General features: G+C 35.9%; 1 protein-coding gene across 1 annotated transcript in view; it reads left to right on the top strand.

Annotated features, from left to right (window-relative positions):
• Positions 1 to 25657, top strand: part of MAP3K1 (mitogen-activated protein kinase kinase kinase 1) — a 78681-nt gene that overhangs the window by 37128 nt on the left and 15896 nt on the right. The window contains exons 2-10 of the mRNA XM_038530628.1: positions 6782 to 6932; positions 10562 to 10762; positions 14600 to 14800; positions 15147 to 15263; positions 15630 to 15778; positions 21451 to 21572; positions 22163 to 22244; positions 22361 to 22544; positions 24602 to 24880. Coding sequence (XP_038386556.1) covers positions 6782 to 6932; positions 10562 to 10762; positions 14600 to 14800; positions 15147 to 15263; positions 15630 to 15778; positions 21451 to 21572; positions 22163 to 22244; positions 22361 to 22544; positions 24602 to 24880 — 1486 coding nt within the window. The remainder of the gene's footprint in view (positions 1 to 6781; positions 6933 to 10561; positions 10763 to 14599; positions 14801 to 15146; positions 15264 to 15629; positions 15779 to 21450; positions 21573 to 22162; positions 22245 to 22360; positions 22545 to 24601; positions 24881 to 25657) is intronic.

The following is a 25657-nucleotide window of genomic DNA, read 5'->3' on the forward strand; positions in this document are numbered from 1 at the left end:
TTCTTATGTAAAATTGGGTATGTTGCAATTATTGTATTACAAAATGGAAGGGTTGGACCAACCATTGATTTTATTTAATTCTTCCTGCTTAGAATAGGGAAACCATCAGTAGTAGCCTGTGTCTCTTGAGAATTATCTTATGGGAAAATAGAGCTGTTACGGATAGTTTGGCTTCAGATCTTGGCCAACAAATTTTAAACACTTGTAAATACTCATTTTCGTTCTGACCTGTAGGGACTGTGGAATCATTGCTATCTGGGTTTAAATCCTGTGTTTTTCACATACAGACTTTATCACCTTGGACACATAACTTAACTCCTTGGGGGTTTTTGGTTGTTTTTCCTATCTGCCAATGGGATAGTAAAAATCCCGTCATGAGAATTGACTGAGGTGACCCATGTGGTGCTGTTAGCACAGTGCCCTGTCCTTGGTTAGCGTCTGTTGTTAGCTTTATGCTTATTTGTTAGCTATGTTGTTAGCTCTTAGGTTTACCATATACTCTCCCCATTCTTACCTAAATAATTTCCTTCTCTTGACTTTTACCTGGAAACTCAAACTTTAAGGGTCCCACAACAGAGTAGTTTTGTTTTGGAAGATAGTTCCTCTCTTCTTCTCCTCTCCCCTTGGTCACAAAGCTTGTGGATTTTAGTATATGAATTCCTCCTCTCATGAGAACTTCCCAAGTGGACCTCAGTTGGGTGGGTCTGAATTATGCCTATCCTAAACAATTCACTGTGTTTTTCAGGGTTCCTTGAGATTCCTTGAACACTGAAGAATTGACTTTCTTTCTATATAAGTTGCCTATAATGTGAACTGTTCTGGAAATCTATATATACTAAAGTTCAACTTCATTAATCTCTAGAAAGGTTTCATATGATCATTATATACTCTTACTACAGGGAAGTGTTCTATTAATGAAGACAATGAATGTGCTTCTTTAATTCTTAAAATAATCACCATTGTAAAAATGGCTCTTTGTATTCTCATCAAATAGATAAACAGCACAGATAACCTCCTATTGAGTCATTGTAAAAACAAAATTAGAGTTGACAGTGACCTGCCATAGCAGTCAGAGTCAGACTGACCAGGATTTGAATCCTGCCCCTGCCCCATATATACTGTGTGACCCCAGGCATGTAAATCAGCCTCTCCAAGCCCCAGATGGTAATAACCTCATAGGCTTATTTGGAGGGTGAAGTACATGTAAAGCACTTAATACCATGCCTGGCATGTAACGTTAATTTTTCCTATTATGACATAAGTCTGGCAGTTATTTCTCCATATCACTAGTAGTTGACTAATAGACATTTTCATGCTAAAGATGAACCATTTAAGAAATACCTTTTAAAAATTATAATTAACTTGGTAGGATTCTATTTTTGAGTGTTTTTAGAATATCTTCTGTGTGCCATAGCAAGTGTGTTGTATTAGTGCTGTAGTCAGGCTCTTTGGAGGTGCAGGGAAGAGAGACCTATTAGGGTTTATTTCAGCGCTATGTAAAAAGGACCCATGAAGTTTCCTTTCCTCCATTCAGCGCATACATTGGGCCTCTGGAGAACTTGGTTATTCACCACCCAGGGAAGTTTAAAAGTAGTCTAATCGTGTAACAGCATATCAGGGTACTTGGGTACAACTCTATGTTTATTTGCATTGCTTTTTCCCTTCTCTCCATCGCTAACCATATCTTCCTTCGAATTTCTTTTTCTTCTCCCTTATTTCTCATTATTCCTACTTATTGCTTTGCTATTTTTCTCTATTTTGATGCCATTCTTCCTGCAGTGACACTATCTGTGTATCTTGCAAACACCCATAGTGGGCAGATCTGGTTAAAATGTACCATCCAGTATAGAGGGTCTTTGGACCAGGGTTCATTCTTGCACTGGCCAACTGTGGACTGCAGGATGGGTTCAAATGTATAAAGCATCATGCCCCCCAAACATCAAGCACCACCACCCTTGGAAGAGGAGGTGGCTGTCGCTGGTTAGGGCCCCTGGCTTCGGTTCACATGCCTTTTGTTGAGGACATTTGCCACTGATGATAGAAAAATGAGTAAAATGTTGTAACCTGTCCCAGAAAAGCTCTTGTTGGGATGAGGGAAGAGGCAGATATATAAACTAATATTCAGCTTTCTGCTGTATTATAATTATTGTGAACTAAGCGGGGGAGAGAGTGGCAACTGCTATAAAATGGTAGTAGGAAATTCTTTACTGAAGGCATGTAAGATGATAGGGTAATTCTGTCAGGGAAGAAAAATCATCTGCAATAGCAGCTATGAAATGCCTTGGGGTGCTTAAGAAGAGAGTATTTTAGTGCTTTGAGAAATAGTGGTTAGTTTTTTTTTTTTTTTTTAAGATTTTATTTATTTATTTATGATAGAGAAAGAGAGAGAGGCAGAGACACAGGCAGAGGGAGAAGCAGGCTCCATGCCGGGAGCCCGATGCGGGACTTGATCCTGGGACTCCAGGATCGTGCCCTGGGCCAAAGGCGGGCGCCAAACCTCTGAGCGACCCAGGGATCCCCAGTGGTTAGTATTGAAGGGGCTCTGGGAAGAGCGTCTAGTATATGACACCAGTGAGGTCAATCAGAGAGTTAGAAGCAGAACTAGGAAAAAAATCACCTCCTGGAAGTTCAGGGAGAGGTGAGCTGGAAGAGTGACAGTCCAGTCAGTAATAGCTGCTACCACAGGGCGTCAGCAGAGAGAGAACCGAGTGGCTTCTTTAAGAAGTGGCCATTGAACTATCTCATCTGTTAGCAGATAAATTCTGTAGATCTAGAGAAAGGGACCAGAACAAGAAGCCTAATAACCTCAGAAGAGAAAGGTTCTTTGAACCTCTACGTTGATCTTGGATTCATTCTGAGAAATGTTTAGAACCCCAAAAAAGCAAGAAACATGTTTTCTAAATAAACAGGAAAAGAAGATAAAGCTTAATATGTAACAATATTTAAGTTTCTTATATTTGTCTGGCTAAAATTTCATTTATTTTTAAAGTCTTCAAAGTAGTTTCTCAAAATATGTATATTTTGTCAAAGAGTCAAATAAAAAAAAAAGTCAGAAATGTACAAGCTCTTACTTTAGTTAAAATAACAGGTATTGGTTTTAGCTACTAATGCAAAAATAACTCTCCAAAACACTCATGTTTAACCAAAGTGAATTAGAGGCCTTCTAGTCTCCTGGTGATTTAGCAACTATCTGTTTAGATTAGTTTATGTTAAAAAAAAAAAAAAGATGTTTCCTATTAGAGCTGTAGTTTTAATTGGATAGACATGACTGCTATATACATACATGCATGATTTTTTTCCTAGCAAGTAGAATAGGATTTACTGTATATTTCATTGAATCTAAGATTTCATTGGTTATAAATTGAACCATTACCTTATATAAACCCTACCATAATTTTTATTATTATTATTATTTTACTTATGATAGATAGAGAGAGAGAGGCAGAGACACAGGCAGAGGGAGAAGCAGGCTCCATGCACCAGGAGCCCAACATGGGATTCGATCCTGGGTCTCCAGGATCGCGCCCTGGGCCAAAGGCAGGCGCCAAACCTGCTGCGCCACCCAGGGATCCCCCTACCATAAATTATATTTGATTGCAAGAAGCATTCAGATTTCACAGATACTAAAATGCAACAAAATATACATTTCAGAATTAATGATCTATGATTATTATTTATGGTTTATATTTGCATATTAATTTAGGAACAACAAAAATTCCTCTACTTAATATCTAAATTGCAAATGTAGTCTTAATTAAATGCAGGATGTAGTCATTAAATTTTAAAGTTAGGAAGGTCCTTAGGGCTGTCAAAGATGTTCACAAATGATCATTTAATATATGCTTTGAAACCTACCATAAGCCAGACATTGTTAGATGTTGGATATATAATGATGAATAAAACAATGGTCCCTGCCTTCAAGGAGTTTATAGTTCATGGTGGGGAAATAGGTTTGCAAATTGCAATGAAGAAATTCCTGACTGAGATTGGGACCACCTCCGAGGTATAGAACAATAGTTAAAATGAGTAGAAATGAACGAGATGAAATTTAGACAAGAAGCAGTCTGTGCAAAAGCCTTGAGCAGGAGAGATGTGGGAGTATTTCAGGTAGTGAAATAAACAGGGATAGGGTGGAGGTCTAGGTGACTTGAGTTGAGGTAAAGACCTTATAGTGCATGGCCACGTAGGACCTGTTAAACTGTCAGACTTTTGGTCTAAGCCCAGGGAGTGCCACTGGAGGATTTTAATAGAGGAAGTGACCCTGGCAGCTCTGTAAAGCCTGGACTGGAGTAAGATCAAAGTGAAGAAGCCCTGGTAGGAGTCTGTTGTTAGTACAGACAGGCTAAGTTGGCAACTTGACCTGGGGGGTTGTGAGTAGAAGATACATTTTCTTGACAATAATTTGCCAGTATTACCAAAAATCTTAATTTGTGTTCAATTTGACACAGCAGTTCAGTTTCATGGCATCAGTTTTAAAGAAATAATCTTAGATATATGTAAAAGTTGAGCTACTAATATGCTCATCTCTATTACTTATTAAGAAATGGGTTTAAATTACAGTATTTTTAAACAAGTGGAAAGGAAAGAGGCAAATCATGCAGACTTTAAGGAGGCCATATCACTCATTTGTTTAGACAGGGAGAGTCTTATTCATGTTTGGGTGAGTGCCACTGAGAGAGACCTGAAAATAGAATGGAGAAGAGATACTCATAAAACAAATTTAGGGGAAGAGAGACATTTAGGACCAAAGGGAAGATAGGTTCCTTTTGTCCAGGAGTGCTGGGGCTTCTGGGGTAAAAATGCACTGCAGTTCTGCACTGTGACTTATTTTTTGAGAACTAGCCTGGGAACATAGCCACGCCTTGCAACATTGTTACTGGAGGGAAAAGTGTTTGCTTTTCAAACTGGGGAGTTGTAAGTGAATTTTTGGTTATGCAATCAGCCCATAAATTGGGTTGCCTGTAAATCCGAGCTTCCCTGGGTAAGTAGTAACTGAACAGGATGAAATTTGAGGAAAACATTTCTCTACTTGCCCTCCCCTTTTCCTTCTCTTTGCTCCCCCACTCCTCATTCCTCTTCTTTTCTTCTCCTTTTCTTTCCCTTTCCCTTCCCTCCCTCTTTTCATTTCCCTCTCCTCCCTCCCCCTCTCCCAAAAGTTTAGTTTATACTATATTTTATAGTATACTATAAAAGTTTATATTTTATACTATAATCAGAGCAGGAAAAACAGACAGGCACTTGGGATCCCTGGGTGGCGCCCCAAAAACAGACAGGCACTTATAAGTAAATAAAATAATCTCCTTCCTTCCTTCCATTCTTTATTTACTTTTTTTCTTATATAGCCTCTTTCTCTTGGACAATTTTTTTATACCTGTGTGGTGGAAATATTCTACTGTATCCTCTTAATGCCCATTTGCAAGTTTCAGATATTTTGTGCTCTTTGCATTCCTCAAACTATCTAGACCAGTCTCTGCACAGAGGGGTTTAACTTTTTGATTTCCACTCCCCTCACAGAATGGATGCTTCAGGAAAAGCAGTTAACCATTTCCTTTCTAGTGCATATTTAGTTTTAAGTAGGTTTTTTGCTTGTTCTCTGAAGATACTGCTGCTTTGTGGTTGTAATTAGCTGGAAAATTCCTTAGAGCAGTTTGCATTTGACTTTTTAGTAAGCTTGCGGTTATCGTCTCTGGTATTTCCTTGAGTATTTCCTTTTCCTATCTGTGTAAGAAAAAAAAATCACTGTTCTGTAGCTTTATAAAATGTCCAAAATAGTTATTGAAGCTAGCGTAGTATTTTTTAAATTGTTACTTCTCCCAGAGTGCAAAACTTTCCTTATGAATCAGGTTTTAAAATCCATGTTTATGTATATTGTATTTATTATATATATATATATATATCTATATATAAAACTATATATAACTATAGTTATATAGTTATCTATATATATAATTTCAAATATATCCACATGTGGATGTAAGTATATTTGAAATTAGCAGATACTTTACTACTTAGGCTCTGTGGCATTAATTCTCAAAAGTATTAGCTTACAGATTATTTTATTTTCATAACTCCACACTATATTGAGTAAAGGTCAAGTGTTTGTACCAGTTTTTACTTTTTATATACAGAGTATCCCCAATGCTTTGATGTGGAATTATTGTTGTGAGAATACAAATTTAATCATTTAGGCTTTGAACAAATATTGTGGAATCATAGAAGATGGATTAGGTTATACTTAGCTTATTAAATATTTAACTTTTTCAGAAAATGATCATATCCAGATTCAGTCTGTATTGACTTAAATTATTATAACTGTTTGGATAAATTATTAGAAATCCTGGAAATCCTTAAATTATTGGAAATCCTACAGTAGTAAAATACTCTTCTAAATAACTGTCTTAAATACTTTAGGATGTGCGAGTGGTATAATTGGCAACAATGCAGTGCTCATGAATGTGTTCATAAATGCCATGCTTAATGTCTTGGGATCCGTTTTGTTAACTACCTGGAAACAAAGATTCTGCATTAGTATTATTAGTAAGTCTGCACCTTCTAAATATATTTTCTTTTTAAAGGCATTTTTAAACTCACATTATCATGCAGTGTTGAACAACAATACGGGGATGATTCACAGCGATACTTTATTCTTGGCTTAAATCATTTGAGGGTTTTTAGCAGTTATCTTTTTAGTTATATGTCCATTGAAAGTATAAAGTACTATTTGCTCTTGGAAATTATTCTTTATATATTAACCTCATTCTTGTTTCTCCCTGCATTTTAGTCGTGAGATGGAGAATAAAGAAACTCTCAAGGGGTTGCACAAGATGGACGATCGCCCAGAAGAACGAATGATTAGGGAGAAACTGAAGGCAACCTGTATGCCTGCCTGGAAGCACGAGTGGCTGGAAAGGAGAAACAGGAGAGGCCCTGTGGTAAGTCACTTGGGTTACCTGCTGTAAGGAAAAAAGAGTAGGAGGAAATGGGAAATTAAGTATCCACAGATCCTCTTGTAAGCTTTTTTTTTTTTTTCTTGATTTTAAATGCAGTTGTTTCATTTGCTTGATATTCTAGCCCCTTGGAACAAAATATAGCTAAAATTATGCTCACTAATCATCTTAAACTGTTCGAGAAACTAAGCTGGCTGGGTTGGGGAGGTAATGCTTAAAGCAACACTGCCCTCTACTGTTAGTATCTAAAATCCTTTTAGTAAAGATTTATATTGTACCTTAGAAAAAGAAAAGCATTTTTTTTCTCATTTTATTTTATTTTATTTTTAAAGATTTTATTTATTTATTCATGAGAGACACAGAGTGAAAGAGAGGCAGAGAGACAGGCAGAGGGAGAAGCAGGCTCCATGCAGGGAGCCCGATGTGGGACTTGATCCCGGGTCTCCAGGATCATGCCCCAGGCCAAAGGCAGGCACTAAACCGCTGAGCCACCCAGGGATCCCTCATTTTATTTTGATAGTCTGTCTCTAAGGGAGGATCCAAAGATCTGAGTTCCAGAAATCAATCCAGAAAACCAAACAGGTTGAATAGACTCATAGGGTTTGAGGTAAATTTAAAAGATACCCAAGGTTTGGGGAAAGAAAATCTAGATCCTGGGATTAGGAAAGGCATACTCTATACTTTGCCATAGTTATTTTCTTCTAAAGCATACAAATACTATGAAATGTACTTGTCTTTCTTTTTTTTTGTCTTTCTTATAAAGGATGTAGATCTTGATTGTTAAGTGACCCAGTTATCTGTCTGTATCAGCAGTTTTTTTTTTTAAGATTTTATTTGTTTATTTATTTATTTATTCATTCATTCATTCATTCATTCATGAGAGACACAGAGAGAGGCAGAGACACAGGTGGAGAGAGAATCAGGCTCCCTCTGGGGAGCTTGATGTGGGACTTGATCCCAGGACCCCAGGATTACGACCTGAGCCAAAGGCAGATGCTCAACCAGAGCCATCTAGGTGCCTTGTATCAGCAGGGTTTTATTTGCTTTTTGTTTGTTCTGTAAAAAAAAAGATGACAAGTTAAAATTTATTACATTTGGGGGAGGGCAAAGGGATGGTGGGAATAACCATAAAAGTTATTGAGTAAACTATTCATTTGACATTTCCCTTAGCTATGTGATCATCTAGGCCTATATTCATCCTACTTGCCTTTATTTTTTTTAAGAGGGGGTGGGAGAAGCAGAGGGAGGAGAGAGAATCTTAAACAGGCTTCATGCATAGTGCAGAGCCTGACATGGGGCTTGATCTTACAACCCTGAGGTCATGGCCTGAGCTGAAATCAATTGTGGGATGCTTAGCCAACTGAGCCACTCAGGTGTCCCCCACTTGCCTATTTAAGTAAAAATTTAATTCCTCAGCCACATTAACCATGTTTCAGATGCTCAGTAGCCACATAGATATACGATCATCATTGAACTGCGTTAGTGTTGCACATTTTACCCACTGGTGCTAACCCAGGGACCTAATATAGAATATAACTGTTCCTTTATATACCAACTTTTTAAGCTAAGCTACCACATTACCCATGAGTCTTTTCCTTTCCAGCTAAGCTTCCACATTTCTTCCATTTGTTTTTCATGTGAAGTAGTACGGTGAGAACTCCCTACAGTTTCAATAATCATATCAGAGGATTCAGATGAAGAAAGAAATACAGAATTTATCTTAGAAAAGAGAAAGTTCTAGGGATCCCTGGGTGGCTCAGTGGTTCAGTGCCTGCCTTTGGCCCAGGGCGTGATCCTGGAGTCCCGGGATTGAGTCTCACATCAGGCTCCCAACATGGAGCCTGCTTCTCCCTCTGCCTGTGTCTCTGCCTCTCTCTCTCTCTCTCTCTCTCTTTGTCTATCATGAATAAATAAACTAACCTTTAAAAAAAAAAGAGAAAGTTCTGTTTAAACAGTTTATAGAAGGGGTAAATTTCTGCCCAATTAATATAAAGAACTTTAAGCCATATGAAGTTTGAATATGCTGCTTTCTGGAGCTCCCTGTGGTGGTGGAAAGTCTAAGTCTTTTGAGAATACCATAAAGCAGAAATCACAACTTTTTGAAAAGCCAGTTCTTTATTACATATAAACTAAGGACATTCACTTATCTAAGACCAAATTTTGTTTTTTCTCACTGAAACCTTTTTGTCAAATCCTCAAGTATGTTACCTGTATGTAGGACAGAGGTAAAGAGGGAAGAGATTCGTGGAATAAGACACATAACACGTAGTCCTTAAGTTCAGTTATACTACCCTACATCTCATAGTTTACAGATTTCATATTACCCTTTAGAAATTTATAATCTACTTGGAAAGTCTGATTTTGTTTGTTTTTATTATGTTTATATATATATTAAATCAGGTCCTTGAAACATAAGTGATGTACAAGTATCTCCAATTATGAAAATGTAACTTATTAAATAAAAACAAAAGCATGAAATATCACAGAACAGTATGTGACTGAATGCAAAAAACAAAAAAACAGGGATCCCTGGGTGGCGCAGCAGTTTGGTGCCTGCCTTTGGCCCAGGGCGTGATCCCGGAGACCCGGGATCGAATCCCACATCGGGCTCCCGGTGCATGGAGCCTGCTTCTCCCTCTGCCTGTGTCTCTGCCTCCCTCTCTCTCTCTGTAACTATCATAAATAAATAAAAATTAAAAAAACAAAAACAAAAAAACAAAAAAACATGTGGAGTGGGCAGAGAGTAGTAACAGATTAGAAAGAAGAAAAATGTGTTAGGCTGATAGAGTTAAGTGTGCATTTGTAAAGGGAGTTAACCAAGATGGCAGTTTTCACCAGGTGAAGGCTAGAGTGTTCTGGTGTGCTGCAAGCTAGAGATGTGGATTAGGAGGGAGAGTAGGAGTGGAAGCCCAGGAAGAGATCAGGTTAGTCATGTTTGGTAGGCATAGCAGCTGGCAAGTAGAACAGTAGGAGAGTAGTGGAAGAAAGGCAGGGAAGGTTGGCTAAGGCTATAGTCACAGCTAGTTTAGGTCTGTTGAGAAACAACAGACCTTGCAACCTTCATTTCTGCTTGACAGACTGCTCTTCAAATGTGTAGCTTCTTTTAGTCATTCTGAAATATATGTCCAAACTATTGTCATAAAACATTGCCAAAAAAGGCAAAATATATTAATCAGACTATTTGGGCACTTAAATTATGCCCATTATTGTTTTCAAGATCCTGCATTTTGTCAATACAAATGAATAAGAAAACGTCTCCTTGAATCTAGTTGAATAAATTAACTGTAGAAGGTAAAAGTACTTATTTTTCACATTTGTTTACTAACCTATGATTGTTGATTTTGAATGTTAAGTAATTTAGGGCACATGATAACAGATTGTACTAAATTCTAAAATTATGTATAACGTCTTAACTAGTGATGAAGCCTAAATGAATGAAATCTGTGGATAAAAATAGTCTTAACATTTATTGCTTGAAGTAATACTAAATGAAAGTTGATATACTGTTACATTTGTATAGCATTGTGTAATGAAAAGGACTTTATTTCTTTGTTGTATTTACTTATTTTTCTTATATTTTTAAGTAACCAAACTAGTAAATTTGTTTAATTTAGGTGGTAAAACCAATCCCTACTAAAGGAGATGGTTCTGAAATTCACAATCTGGCTACTGAGTCTCAAGGAGAAGGCCAGGCAAGCACTGCATCACCCACTGCTAAAGGCCGACGCAGTCCTTCTCCTGGCAGCTCCCCATCTGGTCGCACAGTGAAGTCCGAATCTCCGGGAGTTCGGAGAAAAAGAGTTTCCCCGGTGCCTGTAAGTTAACGTTTCAGCAAGTTTGTTAACTTTCTACAACTTTACAGAAAAGTTTGACAGCAATCTGTTAGAGCAGCATTTCTCCAGGTGTGGCCCACAGACCCTTGGTTCGGGGAGGAAAGCAGGTCCTGAGACCCTTCCAGTGGATCCATTAGATCAAAACAAATTTTCTTTTTTTCTTTTTTTCTTTTTTCAAAACATATTTTCTAAGAAAACTGAGATGTTACTTGCCTCTTTCACTGCATTAATATTTACAGTGGTGGGTAAAGCTGATGCATTCATCTAAATTAAAGCTATAACAACAGAAATTGTAGCCTTCCTGGGGTATTTGTGGCATACTTAAGACAAGTGAAGGAAGGAACTTCAATAAAGACAACAAATTATTTTTCACTAGTGAGATTTATTTTTTTAAATATTTTATTTATTTATTCATGAAAGACAGAGAGAGAGGCAGAGACACACGGCAGAGGGAGAAGCAGGCTCCTCACAGGGAACCCAGTGCGGGACTCAATCCCAGAACCCCAGGATCGCGCCCTGAGTTGAAAGCAGATACTCAACCACTGAGCCACTCAGGTCCCTTCACTAGTGAGATTTCAAGCAAAAATTAGAATTTCAGGAAATTCATATCTACTACTTTAAACTTGACAGTTTCCCAGTACTTAAAAGAATTTTATAATGAGATTAGTGATGCTATCAAATGTGATTATTTTTCATATATAATCGCACAGTAGGAAAAGTTGGTTGGTGTGGTTTCAGATTCTACATCACATTCTTTAAGAAACCATTTCTTGGGAGTTATCAAAGAACTGCATTCATAATTATTGGAAGAGTCTTTTAAAATACCTTTTCCAGCTACATTTATTTGTGAAGCCACGTTTTCTTCATGTATTGTAACCAAAACATCATTATCACAGCTGGCTCACTGTAGAAGCATGGATGAGAATCCAGTTGTCTGTATTAAATTAGACTTCAAAGAGATTGGCAAAGTGATAGGTGCTGACTTTCTGAGAGAGAGAGAGAGAGAGAGAGAGAAAGAGTGGAAGAATGGGACTTCTAGTGGCAGAAATGCAAGTTAAAATTTACTTTATAAACTTGAAGAGCAAATGAGTGGATAATAGAATGATTATGATCATGACCACAAGGGGGAGATTTGGTTTTCCTCAGATCAGCGCATAAAAAATCCTTTTAGAAGTAGCAGCACCTGGGTGGCTCAGTCATTTAAACTGCTGCCTTTGGCTCAGGTCATGATCTCAGGGTCTTAGGATTGAGCCATGCTTCAGGCTTCCTGTTCAGCAAGGGGTCTGCTGCTTTCTCTCGCTATTTCTGTCTCTCAAATAAATAAACTCTAAAAAGAAAAAAAAAATCCTTCCAGAAGTAAATTTTAAGTAAATCTTTTTACATTAAAGCCAAAGATACTAAATAAATAAATAAGTAAATAAATAAATAAAGCCCAAGATACCCAACAGTATTTATTTGCTTTATGTTGACACATCTTTAAATGAGCTATTTTTTTAAAGCTTATAAAGTCTTTATTAGCTCATGAATCTCTAAATTAGGTGGAACTCTGCAGGAATGACTTCTGTCTGTTCCCCATCGTACCTGCTGAAGCTGGAATATCCAAGATGCTTCCTTATCATGTGTCTGGTACTTCAGCTGGGATGCTAGAACAGTTGGAGGCTGTTGGCATCTCTTCTTCATAGCATGGAAGCTGGGTTGCAACACCACGTTTTGCAAGCCAGGAGAGCATATGGAACAGATTTTTTCTTCGTCCTCAGAGAGAACCCTGCTGACACCTGTTTTTGGACTTCTAGCCTCTGGAACTATGAGACAAATTTCTATTAAGTTCCCCCACCCAACCTCCCCCAAAAAAAAGGCTATCAAGAGGGCAAATCCAGTCTGGAAGCTTTTATGAAGCCACTTTGTTTCCTAATGCCTTATTGCCCAAAAGTAGTAACATGCTAGTTGCAAATACAGAATTAGTGTGGTGGGGGACCACACAAAGGTATAAATGCTGGGAGGTGTGGTTTATAGGGGCCATCAAAGTATAAAAGTCTACCACAAGTATATACGGAATTGCATTTCCCCTTCCCTCCCTCACTTTAGGATATATGTTAGTCAAAGTTATCCCTCATTTTTTTAAACACCAAGTTAGCATTTCATTATCTGGATAAATCATAGTTTATTTAATGAACTATACATACTAATGGATATCATGCATTTTCCTCTTCATTACTAAAAAACAGTATTGCAAACATACTTTTTATATATGTATCATTTTACACATCTGTGAGCATATCCATAGTCTGAATACTTAGGTCTATAGCATGTGCATGTGTACTTGTTTCTTCTTTACTTTTTAATAACTGCCCATTAAAAAAAAATCAGTATTTTTTTTGGATTGAGATATAATTCCTATACTATACAATTCACCTTTTTAAATTATACTATTGATTGGTTTTGGTCTTTTCAGAGTTGTAGCCAGTCATTACAGTCAACTTTAAAACATTCTCATCACCCCCATAAGAAACTCCAGGCCAATTAGCAGTCTTCCCCAACCCTAGGCAACCATTACTCTACTTTCTGGAGTCTATATATAATTTGCCCACGCTGGTTATTTCATAAACAGTAAATGGAATCATGTAGTGTATGTGGTGTTTTGTTGGCTTCTTTCACCTAGGATCATGTTTTGAAGGTTCATCTGTGGTATAATTTTATCAGTACCCCATTTGTTTTTGTTCTGTTTTCTGGGTTTTTTTCCCCCACAAACTATGTTTATTAATCAGTGTATACATTGATTTTTGCCATATACATATATATTTTAAAACAAAAGTTATCTATGCCATATCATTCTTGTTCTTTTTGTTGGTTTAACATTCAGAATAAATTTCCAATCAACATAGTTCTCTAATTATATTTGGAAGTACTCCATTTTTAGCTATAGAATAACATTCTTTTGTATGGATATGCACATCTGGTTTGTCCATTCATTTAGTTGGACTTTTGAATTGTTTCTATTCACGGTTATTATGAATAATGCTGTTGGGAACATTTGTGTACAAATCTGTTTGTGTATATATCTTTTCACTTCTCTTGGGTTTATACCTGGAAGTGGAACTGCTGGTTCATGTTTTCCAAAGCAGCTGTACCATTTTATTTTCCCACCAGCACTGTATGAGGGTTCTAATTCTTTGTTCTCACCAACGTTTATTATCTTTAAAAATTAAGTTAGGCATAAAAAGAACTAGAATTTCCACTGGGCATTGATGGAAAAACCCAAGTTCTAGGAGAATCAGTGAAGTGGAATGAGTCGTATATATCACCTTTACCACAGGTGTTTTTGTCAGCCTTCAGTAAAGTAAATGCCTTAGTCTGGGGAGAGTCACTTGCCATTAGTTCTCTATAGAGTCTACCACAGGAGGAATTCCATGTTAGTGTTTATAAATTACCAGTTGCAAAAGAGCATTTAGTAACACCTTAAGTGGAAGCCAGGAAATTGGATTTTAATTTTTATCACTAGAAATAAGTCATCTTTATGCTTTTTTATCTTGGTTTACATAATACTTTTCAAAGTACTCAAATATTTACATTTTGTAAAATTACCACATTTGTCTCAATCAGCTAAGTATCATTAGTTACAGGGATAACTGAGATTTTAGAAGTTTGTGATGCGGTATGTCAGATAAAAGCATTTGTAAAATGCATTTTGTTCCATTATACTTTGGAGCATTTTTTCAGAATATAAAATGCCACATGGCCATCTGGTATGACCCTTTTTTAGGTAATTGTGTCTTATCAAGAAGTAAGCAATTTACTTAATACAAAAACAATGTTGTGAAGTTTCAGAGTGGGAGAATCACACCACCTCGAAGAGCCCCTTCACCAGATGGCTTCTCACCATATAGCCCAGAGGAGACAAACCGCCGTGTAAACAAAGTTATGAGAGCCAGGCTGTACTTATTGCAACAAATAGGACCCAACTCTTTCCTGATTGGAGGAGACAGCCCGGACAATAAATACCGGGTGTTTATTGGGCCTCAGGTAGGATCTTTGACCATTTTACATTTTATTAGTATCTGGTATTAACTCAGATGTATATACCATAGCATTCTTAAAGTTACATCACTTAATTTTCTTTAGTAAACTAAAGTGAATTTAAAATATATTTTGTGTTTACTTAATAAACATTTTTATTTAATGTACTTGTGAAGGTCTCTAGTATACTTAATATACTTAATATACTTTTCTTGCATATCCTTACATATCTTACCATATAAGAATAATGAAGCAAATTAGTAGCAACTTTGTTAAACTCAAAAAGATAAAAAAAAAAGTGATCATCTTAAAACCACAGATTTATTACTCATAGGTTCTCTTTTAACTCTAGAACTGCAGCTGTGGGCGTGGAACATTTTGTATTCATCTGTTGTTTGTTATGCTCCGGGTATTTCAACTGGAACCTTCAGATCCAATGTTATGGAGAAAAACTTTAAAGAATTTTGAGGTAACTTTTAATAAATGCTTTAGAGTAAAATTACTAACAAATTTTTATGGCTCATTCTTGACAATTTTCCATGAGGTGTAAATTTAATTAGACAGTAGTCATTTTGAAGGCATGAAGATATTTAATTATTATTTGAGGCTTATCTCTTATAATCCACTAATTAGTTTTTTCTTCCAGACTGTAAAGAAAGTAAACACTGACCTATAAAAATACTGTCTTTAGTAACCTATATATATTACTTTTGAAGCTCTTAAATTGGCTTTGTGAAAAATTTATGAAATAAAAGACAAATAATTCAACCTCTAGAACTCTTCATATGTATATTATGGCACGAATATCATTGTTACTGTCTTTTTTCAATGTTAGGTTGAAAGTTTGTTCCAGAAATATCACAGTAGGCGTAGCTCAAGGATCAAAGCTCCATCTCGTAACACCATCCAGAAGTTTGTTTCACGCATGTCAAATTCTCATACATTGTCATCATCTAGTACTTCTACATCTAGTTCAGAAAACAGGTTAGTACTTTTTAAGGAATTAAAAGCATTAATCCAGTGTTACTTTCTAATTTTAGAGGTATTTTTTTATATCTTCTTGTTAAATTGCTCTAAATTAATTTACTTATTGAATCTTGACTTTTAAAGTTAAAATCAGGGGTAAGCAATATTAAAGGTCATCTAAGTATGTGTGTATATACACACATATATGCATACATATATAGGGACTTTTTATCCTGAACAACTACACTGTTGAAAACTGGCACCTTAAATATCAGAATATAATAGTCATTTCACAAAAAAAGTCAGGTGGCAAGTATAAAATATAAGTGGCTGCTGTTTATCTGTCATTACTTTGTGCCAAGCACCTAAAATGGTGTCTAATTCTGTTCATATACCAACCTGATTATCACTCTTTTGCAGACAGTGAAGCTGAAGCACTGTATAAAAAATATTCTATAGTTCTTTTATAAACAAATCATATACAAGCCAAAGTGGTTTTCCAAAATCACTTTCAAATGTAGGACCTTTAAATTGAATGACATCACTTCTTTTAATGATCTTGCCAGAGAATTCTCATTACAGGCTATTTTACTTGTGAGAATACAAGGATGCTCTTCTAAACAGACTAATCGATAGTAATTAAGAGATAAAGTAGCCATTAATCACAGTTATTTAAAATCTGCGCTTCTCAAACTCTTCCATTTCCTAACTGCTGATAAGAATGAACACGTAATGCTAAAGGGTCTGAATGAATATGTAATGGTGAAGGATTTTTACACTCAAAATGACAGGTGTAAAAAAAATTTCAAATCTGTAGTATTATCAAAACACCTGTGAATTTTCTTTCTTTTCCAAGTTCTTTATTGGGTTTCTTCATTGGTTTTAATGTAAAAATGAGTTTTTTAAATTACTCCAGAAAGGAGTGCTGCTTCTCTTAAAAGGGCACTTCTGATATGTTCCTGAGGGACCTGTTTGAGAAGCACTAATCTTAAGTGATTAAATCCCATCTTCATCCCATCAGTTTTTTTTAAGTGTTGTAACTGCTTCAAAATTCATGAAGAATAGAATGTAATCAGGCCAAGGGATTTGTGAAGGAAAGAATGGAGAGACCTATGGGAAAAGTAAAAGTTTGAATTTTCTTATTTTTGATTAAATGAATTGATTTTAGAATCAATTGTTTTACAAGTTTTTTGGGAATTAGAGATTTCTACTTCACATGGTTCGGTGATAACTGAAGCCAAAAGAGATCGTGCAACAGCTCAGTTGAGTAAAGGCAGAATCAGAACCTCAGTATCTTGACTTCTTGTTCAGGTCTCTTTCCCTTAACTCCTTATCTCTTCAAAATAGATGAAAAAAAAAATGAACTTTATTTGTTAAGCTTCCTGAGCCAGACTTATTCTGGAACCATCCTCCCTTTGATTCACATTCCTGTAGTTTTTTATTTTGGAAAAAAAAGTTTAAAACCAGGTAGTCAAAGTCAAAATAGAAAGTTTCTCGCTAAAATGAACAAAGATAACTTCTAAACATGGGCTAGTCATAATATGGAGGTTTTATTAATTTGTTTGGTTTACTATATCTGTGGGGGGGGAACCACAGAAGCTATAATCTTGATATACTGGGATTATGCTGTGTAGCTAAGTAGATTAATGTTTCATGTAATTGGAAATTTTTATATCTAAAGACTACAATTTTTTTTTAAGACTACAATTTAAAAAACAAAACAGGAAATTTATCTGGAGACCTGACTGCATTGTATTAATTTTAAATTATATAAGAAACAATTAAAGCCAGAATTTGGACAAATTGAATATACTTTAAAAATTTTGATGCAGTAAGTGTACTTTTAAGAAAAAAAAATTAATCTGAGAAATGCAAAAGATTTATATATATATGACTCTTTGTCACAGTATAATACAAAAAATTGAAATACCCAGCAAGGGAATGGTTAAAATATACTCATATCAGGAATAGTTCATACAGATATTAAAATTATGCTTCTGGGGTGCCTGGTGGCTTGGTTAAGTATCAGATTCTTAATTTCAGCTCAGGTGTCCTCTCAGGGTTGTGAGATTGAGGCTGTGCAAGGCTCTGTGCTCAGCAGGGAGTCTATTTGGGATTCTTTCCAATTTTTACCACCCTTCCCTCGGCTCACACTTGTGCTCTCACACTCTCTTTCTCTCTCAAATCTTTTTTTTTTTTTTTTTTTTAATTTTTTCATGAGAGAGAGAGAGAGGCAGAGACATAGGCAGAGGTAAAAGCAGGCCCCACGCAGGGAGCCCAACATGGGACTCGATCCTGGGTCTCCGGGATTAGGCCCTGGGCTGAAGGCGGCGCTAAACCGCTGAGCCACCCGGGCTGCCCTCAAATAAATAAATCTTTAAAAAAATTAATGCTTCTGAAAAAAAAAATGCTTCTGAAGAATACTGAATGGCATGAAACAAAATGTAAGTTATAATACCGTATATTACACATGAACCCAGTTTTTACATATAAAGGTATTGTGGGATCCATACATATTTAATGAACAGAAATTTTAATGGTTCTTAATAGGTGGCATTATTATGAGTGACTTTTATACTTTAAGTACTTGGGGCTTTAAGATTCATCAGGTCACAGATTCATCTCTGTCACTACTCACCTCTGCCCTTGCAGCTCAGATAGCCACAAAGGATAAGTGAATGAATGGGTGGGGCTCCGTTCCTGGAAAACTTTATTTACAAAAGCTCACAACAGACTAATTTGATCTCCTTGTAGTACACTAATACCTGCTCTCTACTCAAATGACTTTACTTCTGATAAAACTTGCTAAAAAGGGGATCCCTGGGTGGCTCAGCGGTTTAGCGCCTGCCTTTGGCCCAGGGTGCGATCCTGGAGTCCCGGCATCAAGTCCCACGTGGGGCTCCCGGCACGGAGCCTGCTTCTCCCTCCACCTGTGTCTCTGCCTCTCTCTCTCTCTCTCTATGTCTATCATAAATAAATCTTTTTTTTTTAATAAATCTTAAAAAAAAAACTTGCTAAAAGAAAATGTGAAATGTAGAAGTGAGAAATGTTTCTACTGCTTTCTTAAAATATGAAAATACAGGAACAGTTCATGTCCAACAATAAATGGATGCTGAAGTCAGAAAAGCATTTAAGAAATAAGTTGTACCTGCAATTGGACTGAATTATGGAATTTTCTTTTTTCTTCTAAATCTTTTGAATAAGCTCACTTTGGTATAATTTGAAAGTTACTTGACCTGGGATCATCTCTGCCATTAATATTTTTATTATAGATTGTTGTGTAAATCATTTCTGCAGTGTTTTTTGTTAATTTTTATCATTACTGCATGCATATTTTGCATTTCCTCACTCAATATAGCTTCATTATCATGAAGAGAGCTAGAAGGGGCAAATGAGCAGGAGGGAGAGAGACTAGTACGTGTGCCTTTACCTCAGGAATCATCCATCATGACTTTGCTCGGCCTGTTCAGCTTTTATGAAAGTTTTTCAGGAAACTGTTACTTTGCTGTCAACTATTCAGACCTGTTTTTCAGGAATTATAGCTTAAAGTTGTAGAAGTGTAATATTAGGCTCAGAGAAAAGCCTGAAGTTAGTAGAGACTCAAATTTGTACAAGTAAGTAGATTATGAGTTATTCTCCTGAAATTAAGCCTACCATGAAGTGATTTTATGATCTTTGGCAGCTTCTTTAGCATTTCAGAGCCTAATCTTTATATTATAAAGGAAAATACTGATTTTTAAAAGCTACTCATGACATCATGAAGTGGTTCAACAAAACTTTATGAAGTAGAAAACAAAACCCCTGTCTCTAGTCTGAGCTGCATACAAAACTACTGTTTAACAGTTTAATACAACTTTTAAAAATTACATAAAGAAAATCGAATTCTTCTCTATACTATTTGTTTATACTCACACTACTACTACTCTCATCTTTGTTTTTTAAACAAATGTAAAAGTCATGCTTTATATTTTGATCTGAAACTTGCTTTTTTTTTTTAAAAAAAAAAAAAAAAAAACTTGATACCTGGAACAATTTTCCTGGGTCAGTACAAAAATAGACACTACTTTTTTTTCATGGCTGTATAAGATTATATAGATATGCTACAATTTATTTTGCTATTGCCATAATTAATGAACATTTAGTACACCTCTAATTTTTTGCCTATTAAATGCAACAAATTTTCTGTTTATGTATTCCAAATATCTCTGTAGGATAGCATCCTACAAAATAGGTTTTTTAGGTCATAGATATGTTATATTAAGTAATTTAAGAAATACTAGCAAATCCCTTTCCAGAAATTTCATTTTTTACTTCCACTAGCAGTGTATATGAGAACTTGCTTTCCTATGCCAATACCCAGGCCAGATGTGACCAACCTATACAATTTGTGTCAATCAGGTTATTTAAAAAAAAATTTTTTTTTCATTAAAATGCATTTTGTACTTCATTTTTCATACTTACTGGCTATTGGTATTTTTCATTTCAATTGCCTTTTTATCTTCTTTGCCATTTTACTATTAAATTACTAGTATTTTTCTTGCTGATTTTTAAAAGCACTTTCTGTATTAAGAATAGTCTAATACATAGAGTATCCTTCACATATACCTGATAAAGTTGCAGGTTCACCATAATTGGAATCATTCTGTACAAATTAGAATTCTGGCATGGTATCTGATGTTCTTCACCACATAGTATGTTGTGGATGTATGTTTTTGTCATTGTTTGTGAATGTCTTGGAGACTTTTTTTTTTTTTTTTAAGATTTTATTTATTCATGAGAGAGAGCGCGCGCGGGAGAGAGAGGCAGGCAGAGACATAGGCAGAGGGAGAAGCAGGCTCCATGCAGGGAGCCTGATGTGGGACTCAATCCCGGGACTCCAGGATCACGCCCTGGGCTGAAGGCAGGCGCTAAACCGCTGAGCTGCCCCCAGGGGTCCCGAGCCCGAGCCCTTTTCTTTTTTTTTTAAAGGCTTCACAGTGTGTGAGTGTACTGCTTTTTAAACTTTTTGATGTTCATTTGGTTAATTTTTTCTTTATGCTAAATACTGCAGAGAACATTCTTTCATACATATATAATCTATTATATAGATTATAATATAAAAATAATAAAATCTTATTTTGTCTCTTTATTTTCTTATGATATATTCCTAGAAGTCTAGTTGAAAGGTTTTGTATATTAACAATGTAACATATGTTTCTAGCTTTGTTTCTAGGAAAGTTGGACCAGTTTATGGACCCACACAAAGTGCTTCTGATGGGCCTTCAAACTTAACATGGAGTAGATGAGTTCTAAGGTCCTCTCCAGTAATTGCAACCTTAGAACTATTGGCATATAGCATGTTTGTATATAGTCAAACCTTACAACAGTTTGTTTAAAAGGTACAATAGCAGAATTATGGGGCTACATGGGTCTCTTATATTGTACTTCATATATTGAATTGTATTCATAGCAAGAAAAGGTTAATTCATACCCACAACCTATGAATATTTAGTGGTGTGAATCTTATTTAAAATTAGTATACTAATGAAAGAAATAAATACTTCCCAAAAAGTTCTATAGAAAATGCTCTTAACAAGCATTTCTAATTAGTTTTTTTCATATTTAAAGAACCCAAAATTGCTTTTAGCTCTGGTGTTAATCCTTTATTATATTCTTTTGTGTCTAATGCTTTCCTCTCCCCTTCCTTATAGTATAAAAGATGAGGAGGAGCAGATGTGTCCTATTTGCTTGTTGGGCATGCTAGATGAAGAGAGCCTCACGGTGTGTGAAGATGGCTGCAGAAACAAGCTGCATCACCACTGCATGTCAATCTGTACGTGGCTCTTCTCCTCCCCGTGCTTACCCAGCACAGTTAGCATATGAGCCCACTAGTGATTTAGGGTTCTAACATGACTTTTAGGGAGACTAGGGAGAGAAGAAAAATAACTTTAGGCCCTTATTTAAAGTTTTCACTAGAGTTGAGGATCTGTTAGGAGATGAGGTGTGTGAGCAAAGAAATGTAATACAGTGTGATATGTGTAGTAACGGAAGGCAGGCACAGAATTTAAAACAAAATTCTGGTCTGGAAGATGTATGTGGAGGTGAGGAGGTGAGAAGATCTTGGCAGGCATGACAGGGTAACATGAAAGCAAGTTTTGGAATAACATAACTAGGTAACCAAGTAGGCAGAATGTTTTCAAAAACAGCAAAATACATGTTGTAACTTTAAAAAATAGCATTTGCAGAAGGTACACATTAGAATAATTTGCCTCCTGTGTTTGCCTGCTTCTACATAAATATATGAAATTATTTTTTGAGATTCCTTCAATATAAACCTATACTAGCCATTAGCAACAATTATTATATGTAACTACTTGATGTTAAGCATTTGCATTTTTTTAAGTGTTTTCCTTTAATTTTCAGGGGCAGAAGAATGTAGAAGAAATAGAGAGCCTTTAATATGTCCCCTTTGTAGGTCTAAGTGGAGATCTCACGATTTCTACAGGTAACAATTTTGAATTAATGAATTGGATATGTTTAATAAAAAATAAAAATGTTCTCTGGGTGTTATTGAAGTCTTTTAAATTTTTTTTAACAAGCTTTTGTTAATTTTTCGTTTAGCCATGAATTGTCAAGCCCTGTGGATTCCCCTTCTTCCCTGCGAGCTGCACAGCAGCAAACCATACAACAGCAGCCTTTGGCTGGATCACAACGAAGGAGTCAGGAGAGCAATTTTAACCTTACTCATTATGGAACTCAGCAGATTCCTCCTGCTTATAAAGATTTAGCTGAGCCATGGATTCAGGTAAGTAGTTCTTGTTCTTCATTTCTCAAATAAACCTTTACAGACCAATTAATGTAGCTGTCTACCACTCGTTTATAATTTAAGGAAATACTTTTGCTTGCCTCCCTCATGACTGATAGTTTGATCGAAAATTTTACCTTTGGTGTTAACACTCTCCTGCTTATTATAGAGCTTAAACTTTGAAAATTCCTGGAGTCACACCTCCCAGCTCTAGAAAAATCTCTTTCTAAACAATCAGACATAAAGGATTATCTAAGGATAGACACTAGACCTCTTCAGTGCTAACCTGTTCAAATGTTTAATCCCATTCCTACTAAGAATTTCTATCATTTTTCTTGTTTATTACCATTTAAACTCAATCTTGGCCTCGGTGGCTCAGCGGTTTAGCGCCACCTTTGGCCCAGCGCGGGATCCGGGAGATCAGGTCCCATGTCAGGCTCCCTGCATGGAGCTTGCTTCTCCCTCTGCCTGGGACTCTGCCTCTCTCTCTCTGTCTCTCATGAATAAAGAAATAAAATCTTTTAAAAAATAAAATAATTAAAATAAACTCAATTTCTTTTTTCTGTATTCTCATGGCATATAATAGGTGCTTGATAATTGCTGAGTGGATGAATAAGAAAAAAAGTATAGTATTTGCCTTATATTAGCTAGCCATTTTTATTTGTAAGGGCAGTTTCTGTTCCTTCACTTTCTCTTCTGATGAAATGCTTTTTCTTCCACAGTAAATTGGAATTTCTTTGGTGGGTTGGTGGGACTCTAATGATTTTCTTTGTCGTTGCCTACTTTGTCTATTATTTTTAAAAATGTAGAATCCCAAACCAATCTCTGCAATAAACAATAGTGAAGTAAAATATTGTCAGTAATCTGTTAAATTCTGTTCAGTACTACTAAATTTGGAAACAGAGACACTGACTCAGCTTGTATATCATAAGGATTTGTTTCCTTTTTCTTTTTATGATTTGTATCTTCCTGTAGCTTTTGAATTCTCTTTTCTCAGTAATGTGTTATGAATCTAATAAAATCTGCAAACTTAATAAACACAAATTATTTCTTTCATCTGGTTCACTAATGGTACTAAACATAAACCCTCACCTGCCCCTTCAGGAGTCCTCAAGAGAACTTTCAAGTTGATACTTAACTATTGGATGCTATCTTTCAAGGTAGTGGTCTAATCAGTTTTGCTTAAGCTTTAGGTTGGACTGTGCCTATATACTCCTTGTTTTTTTATTGATGCGATACAAGACAGAATTAAGCCTTAGATTATGGTATGCTATTTAACAATGAGTGCCAGCCATATAACAAGTTGACTGTATTCTAGTTGACTTATTCTCCTTTACTATCACCTTAGAACACATTTAAATAAATCATCATTCGTTTTTCCTAAAATTGTGTTTATTCATCTCTAAAATTCAGAAATTTTTCATATAAGTTATGTAGGGTATTAAGTTTACTTTTAGCTAATGAGCCCATAATGTCAAGATCATGTACCCTTTCCTTGATTTAGGGACTCTGGCATTGCAGGCATGGTAATGATGACTGTAATGACATATAATTATAGGCATAGCACTATTCTTTGCAGATTTGAACACAAGAGTTTTTTTCTTTTGTCTTTAGATTTTTCCACTCCATTTATAATAGTTCTATTTTGTTGGGTGTTTCTTTTTCTTTAACCTTTTTCTACAAGACAAAAAGCACATTAAAAGTTTTTGACTTAACTGTTGTCATCTAGAGGAGAAATACTCTATCTCTTGGACACTACAGTGCCTTTTTTGGTCTGGCTTTATCTTGCTTCAGTTTCTTCTCTGTAACTACCTTAATACAAAGTTTGGATACTTCATAGATTTTTTTTTTTTTTGTCATAAGCATAGGAGTACAGAAGCATATAAAAATATATATGAATTTTAAGTGGCTGGACATATTTGAAACTGTAAGATTGGTGAAAATTTGAGAAATGTCCACAAGTTTCCTTTCATAATAAAAAATCATGCTTATTCCCAAATACTTTAGGTTCATTAGTTTTTCTTCACATTGAATTTATTGTGTTTGTTTGATTATAGGTATTTGGAATGGAACTTGTTGGCTGCTTATTTTCTAAAAACTGGAATGTAAGAGAGATGGCTCTCAGGCGTCTTTCACACGATGTTAGTGGGGCTTTGCTCTTGGCAAATGGGGAGAGCACTGGAAACTCTGGGAGCAACGGTAGAAGCAGTCCGAGTGCTGGAGCCAGCAGTGGGTCTTCCCAGACCAGTATCTCAGGAGACGTGGTAGAGGCATGCTGCAACGTTTTGTCAATGGTCTGTGCTGACCCTGTCTACAAAGTGTATGTTGCTGCTTTAGTAAGTAGCTTTATTACATAACTAAAGCATTATGGGTGGTTTTTTTTAGAGCTTGTAGATATCACTCTTAAGATGCAATGAAACTTACTTTACCTGATTTAATTTTGGAAAATCCAAATTTTTATTCCATAATCCCAAGAAATTGCAATTTTCCATTAATCTCTTCATTCGCATTTTACTTGTTTTAATCTATTCAGGTTAGGTTTTCTTATACACTGTTTACTTTTCTCCCCTAAAATAGCCATGTCTTGCTGGTCATCTCTTTAAATTTTCCTTACACCTTACACATGGTCAAATTAAAAACGCTTTATGGGATACCAAGTGATTGTAGTTACTTTGATTTTTAAAAAATTTTCTATTAGTTAGACATTAAGGAGAACTGGTTATTAATAAACATTGTACAGAAATTCAGAATCCTTTTCACAGAGGAGGGCTTCATGACATAGATGACTGAGTTTTTCTAGTTGAAGCTATTAGAAGTTGTCTTTCATGAGTGGGATGGAATGATGAAGAGGTTGTTTAATTTGCAATTTTTGAGGCTAATTTGACTTTCTCCATTCTGAGTATCCATATCTTAAGATAGGGTTTTTCGATCTTAGCACTATTGACATTGAGCCAGATAATTATTTGTTGGGGGCAAGAGTACTGTCTTGTGTACTGTAGGATGTTTAGCAGCATCCCTGGTCTCTACCCACTAGATACCAGCAGCAAACCTCTCTTCTCCCTCCCATCCCCTTCATGACAACCAAGAATGTGTCTAGGCATTGCTGAGTGTCC

The sequence above is a fragment of the Canis lupus genome, chromosome 2, assembly GCF_011100685.1.
Source record: "Canis lupus familiaris isolate Mischka breed German Shepherd chromosome 2, alternate assembly UU_Cfam_GSD_1.0, whole genome shotgun sequence".
Lineage (NCBI taxonomy): Eukaryota > Metazoa > Chordata > Mammalia > Carnivora > Canidae > Canis > Canis lupus.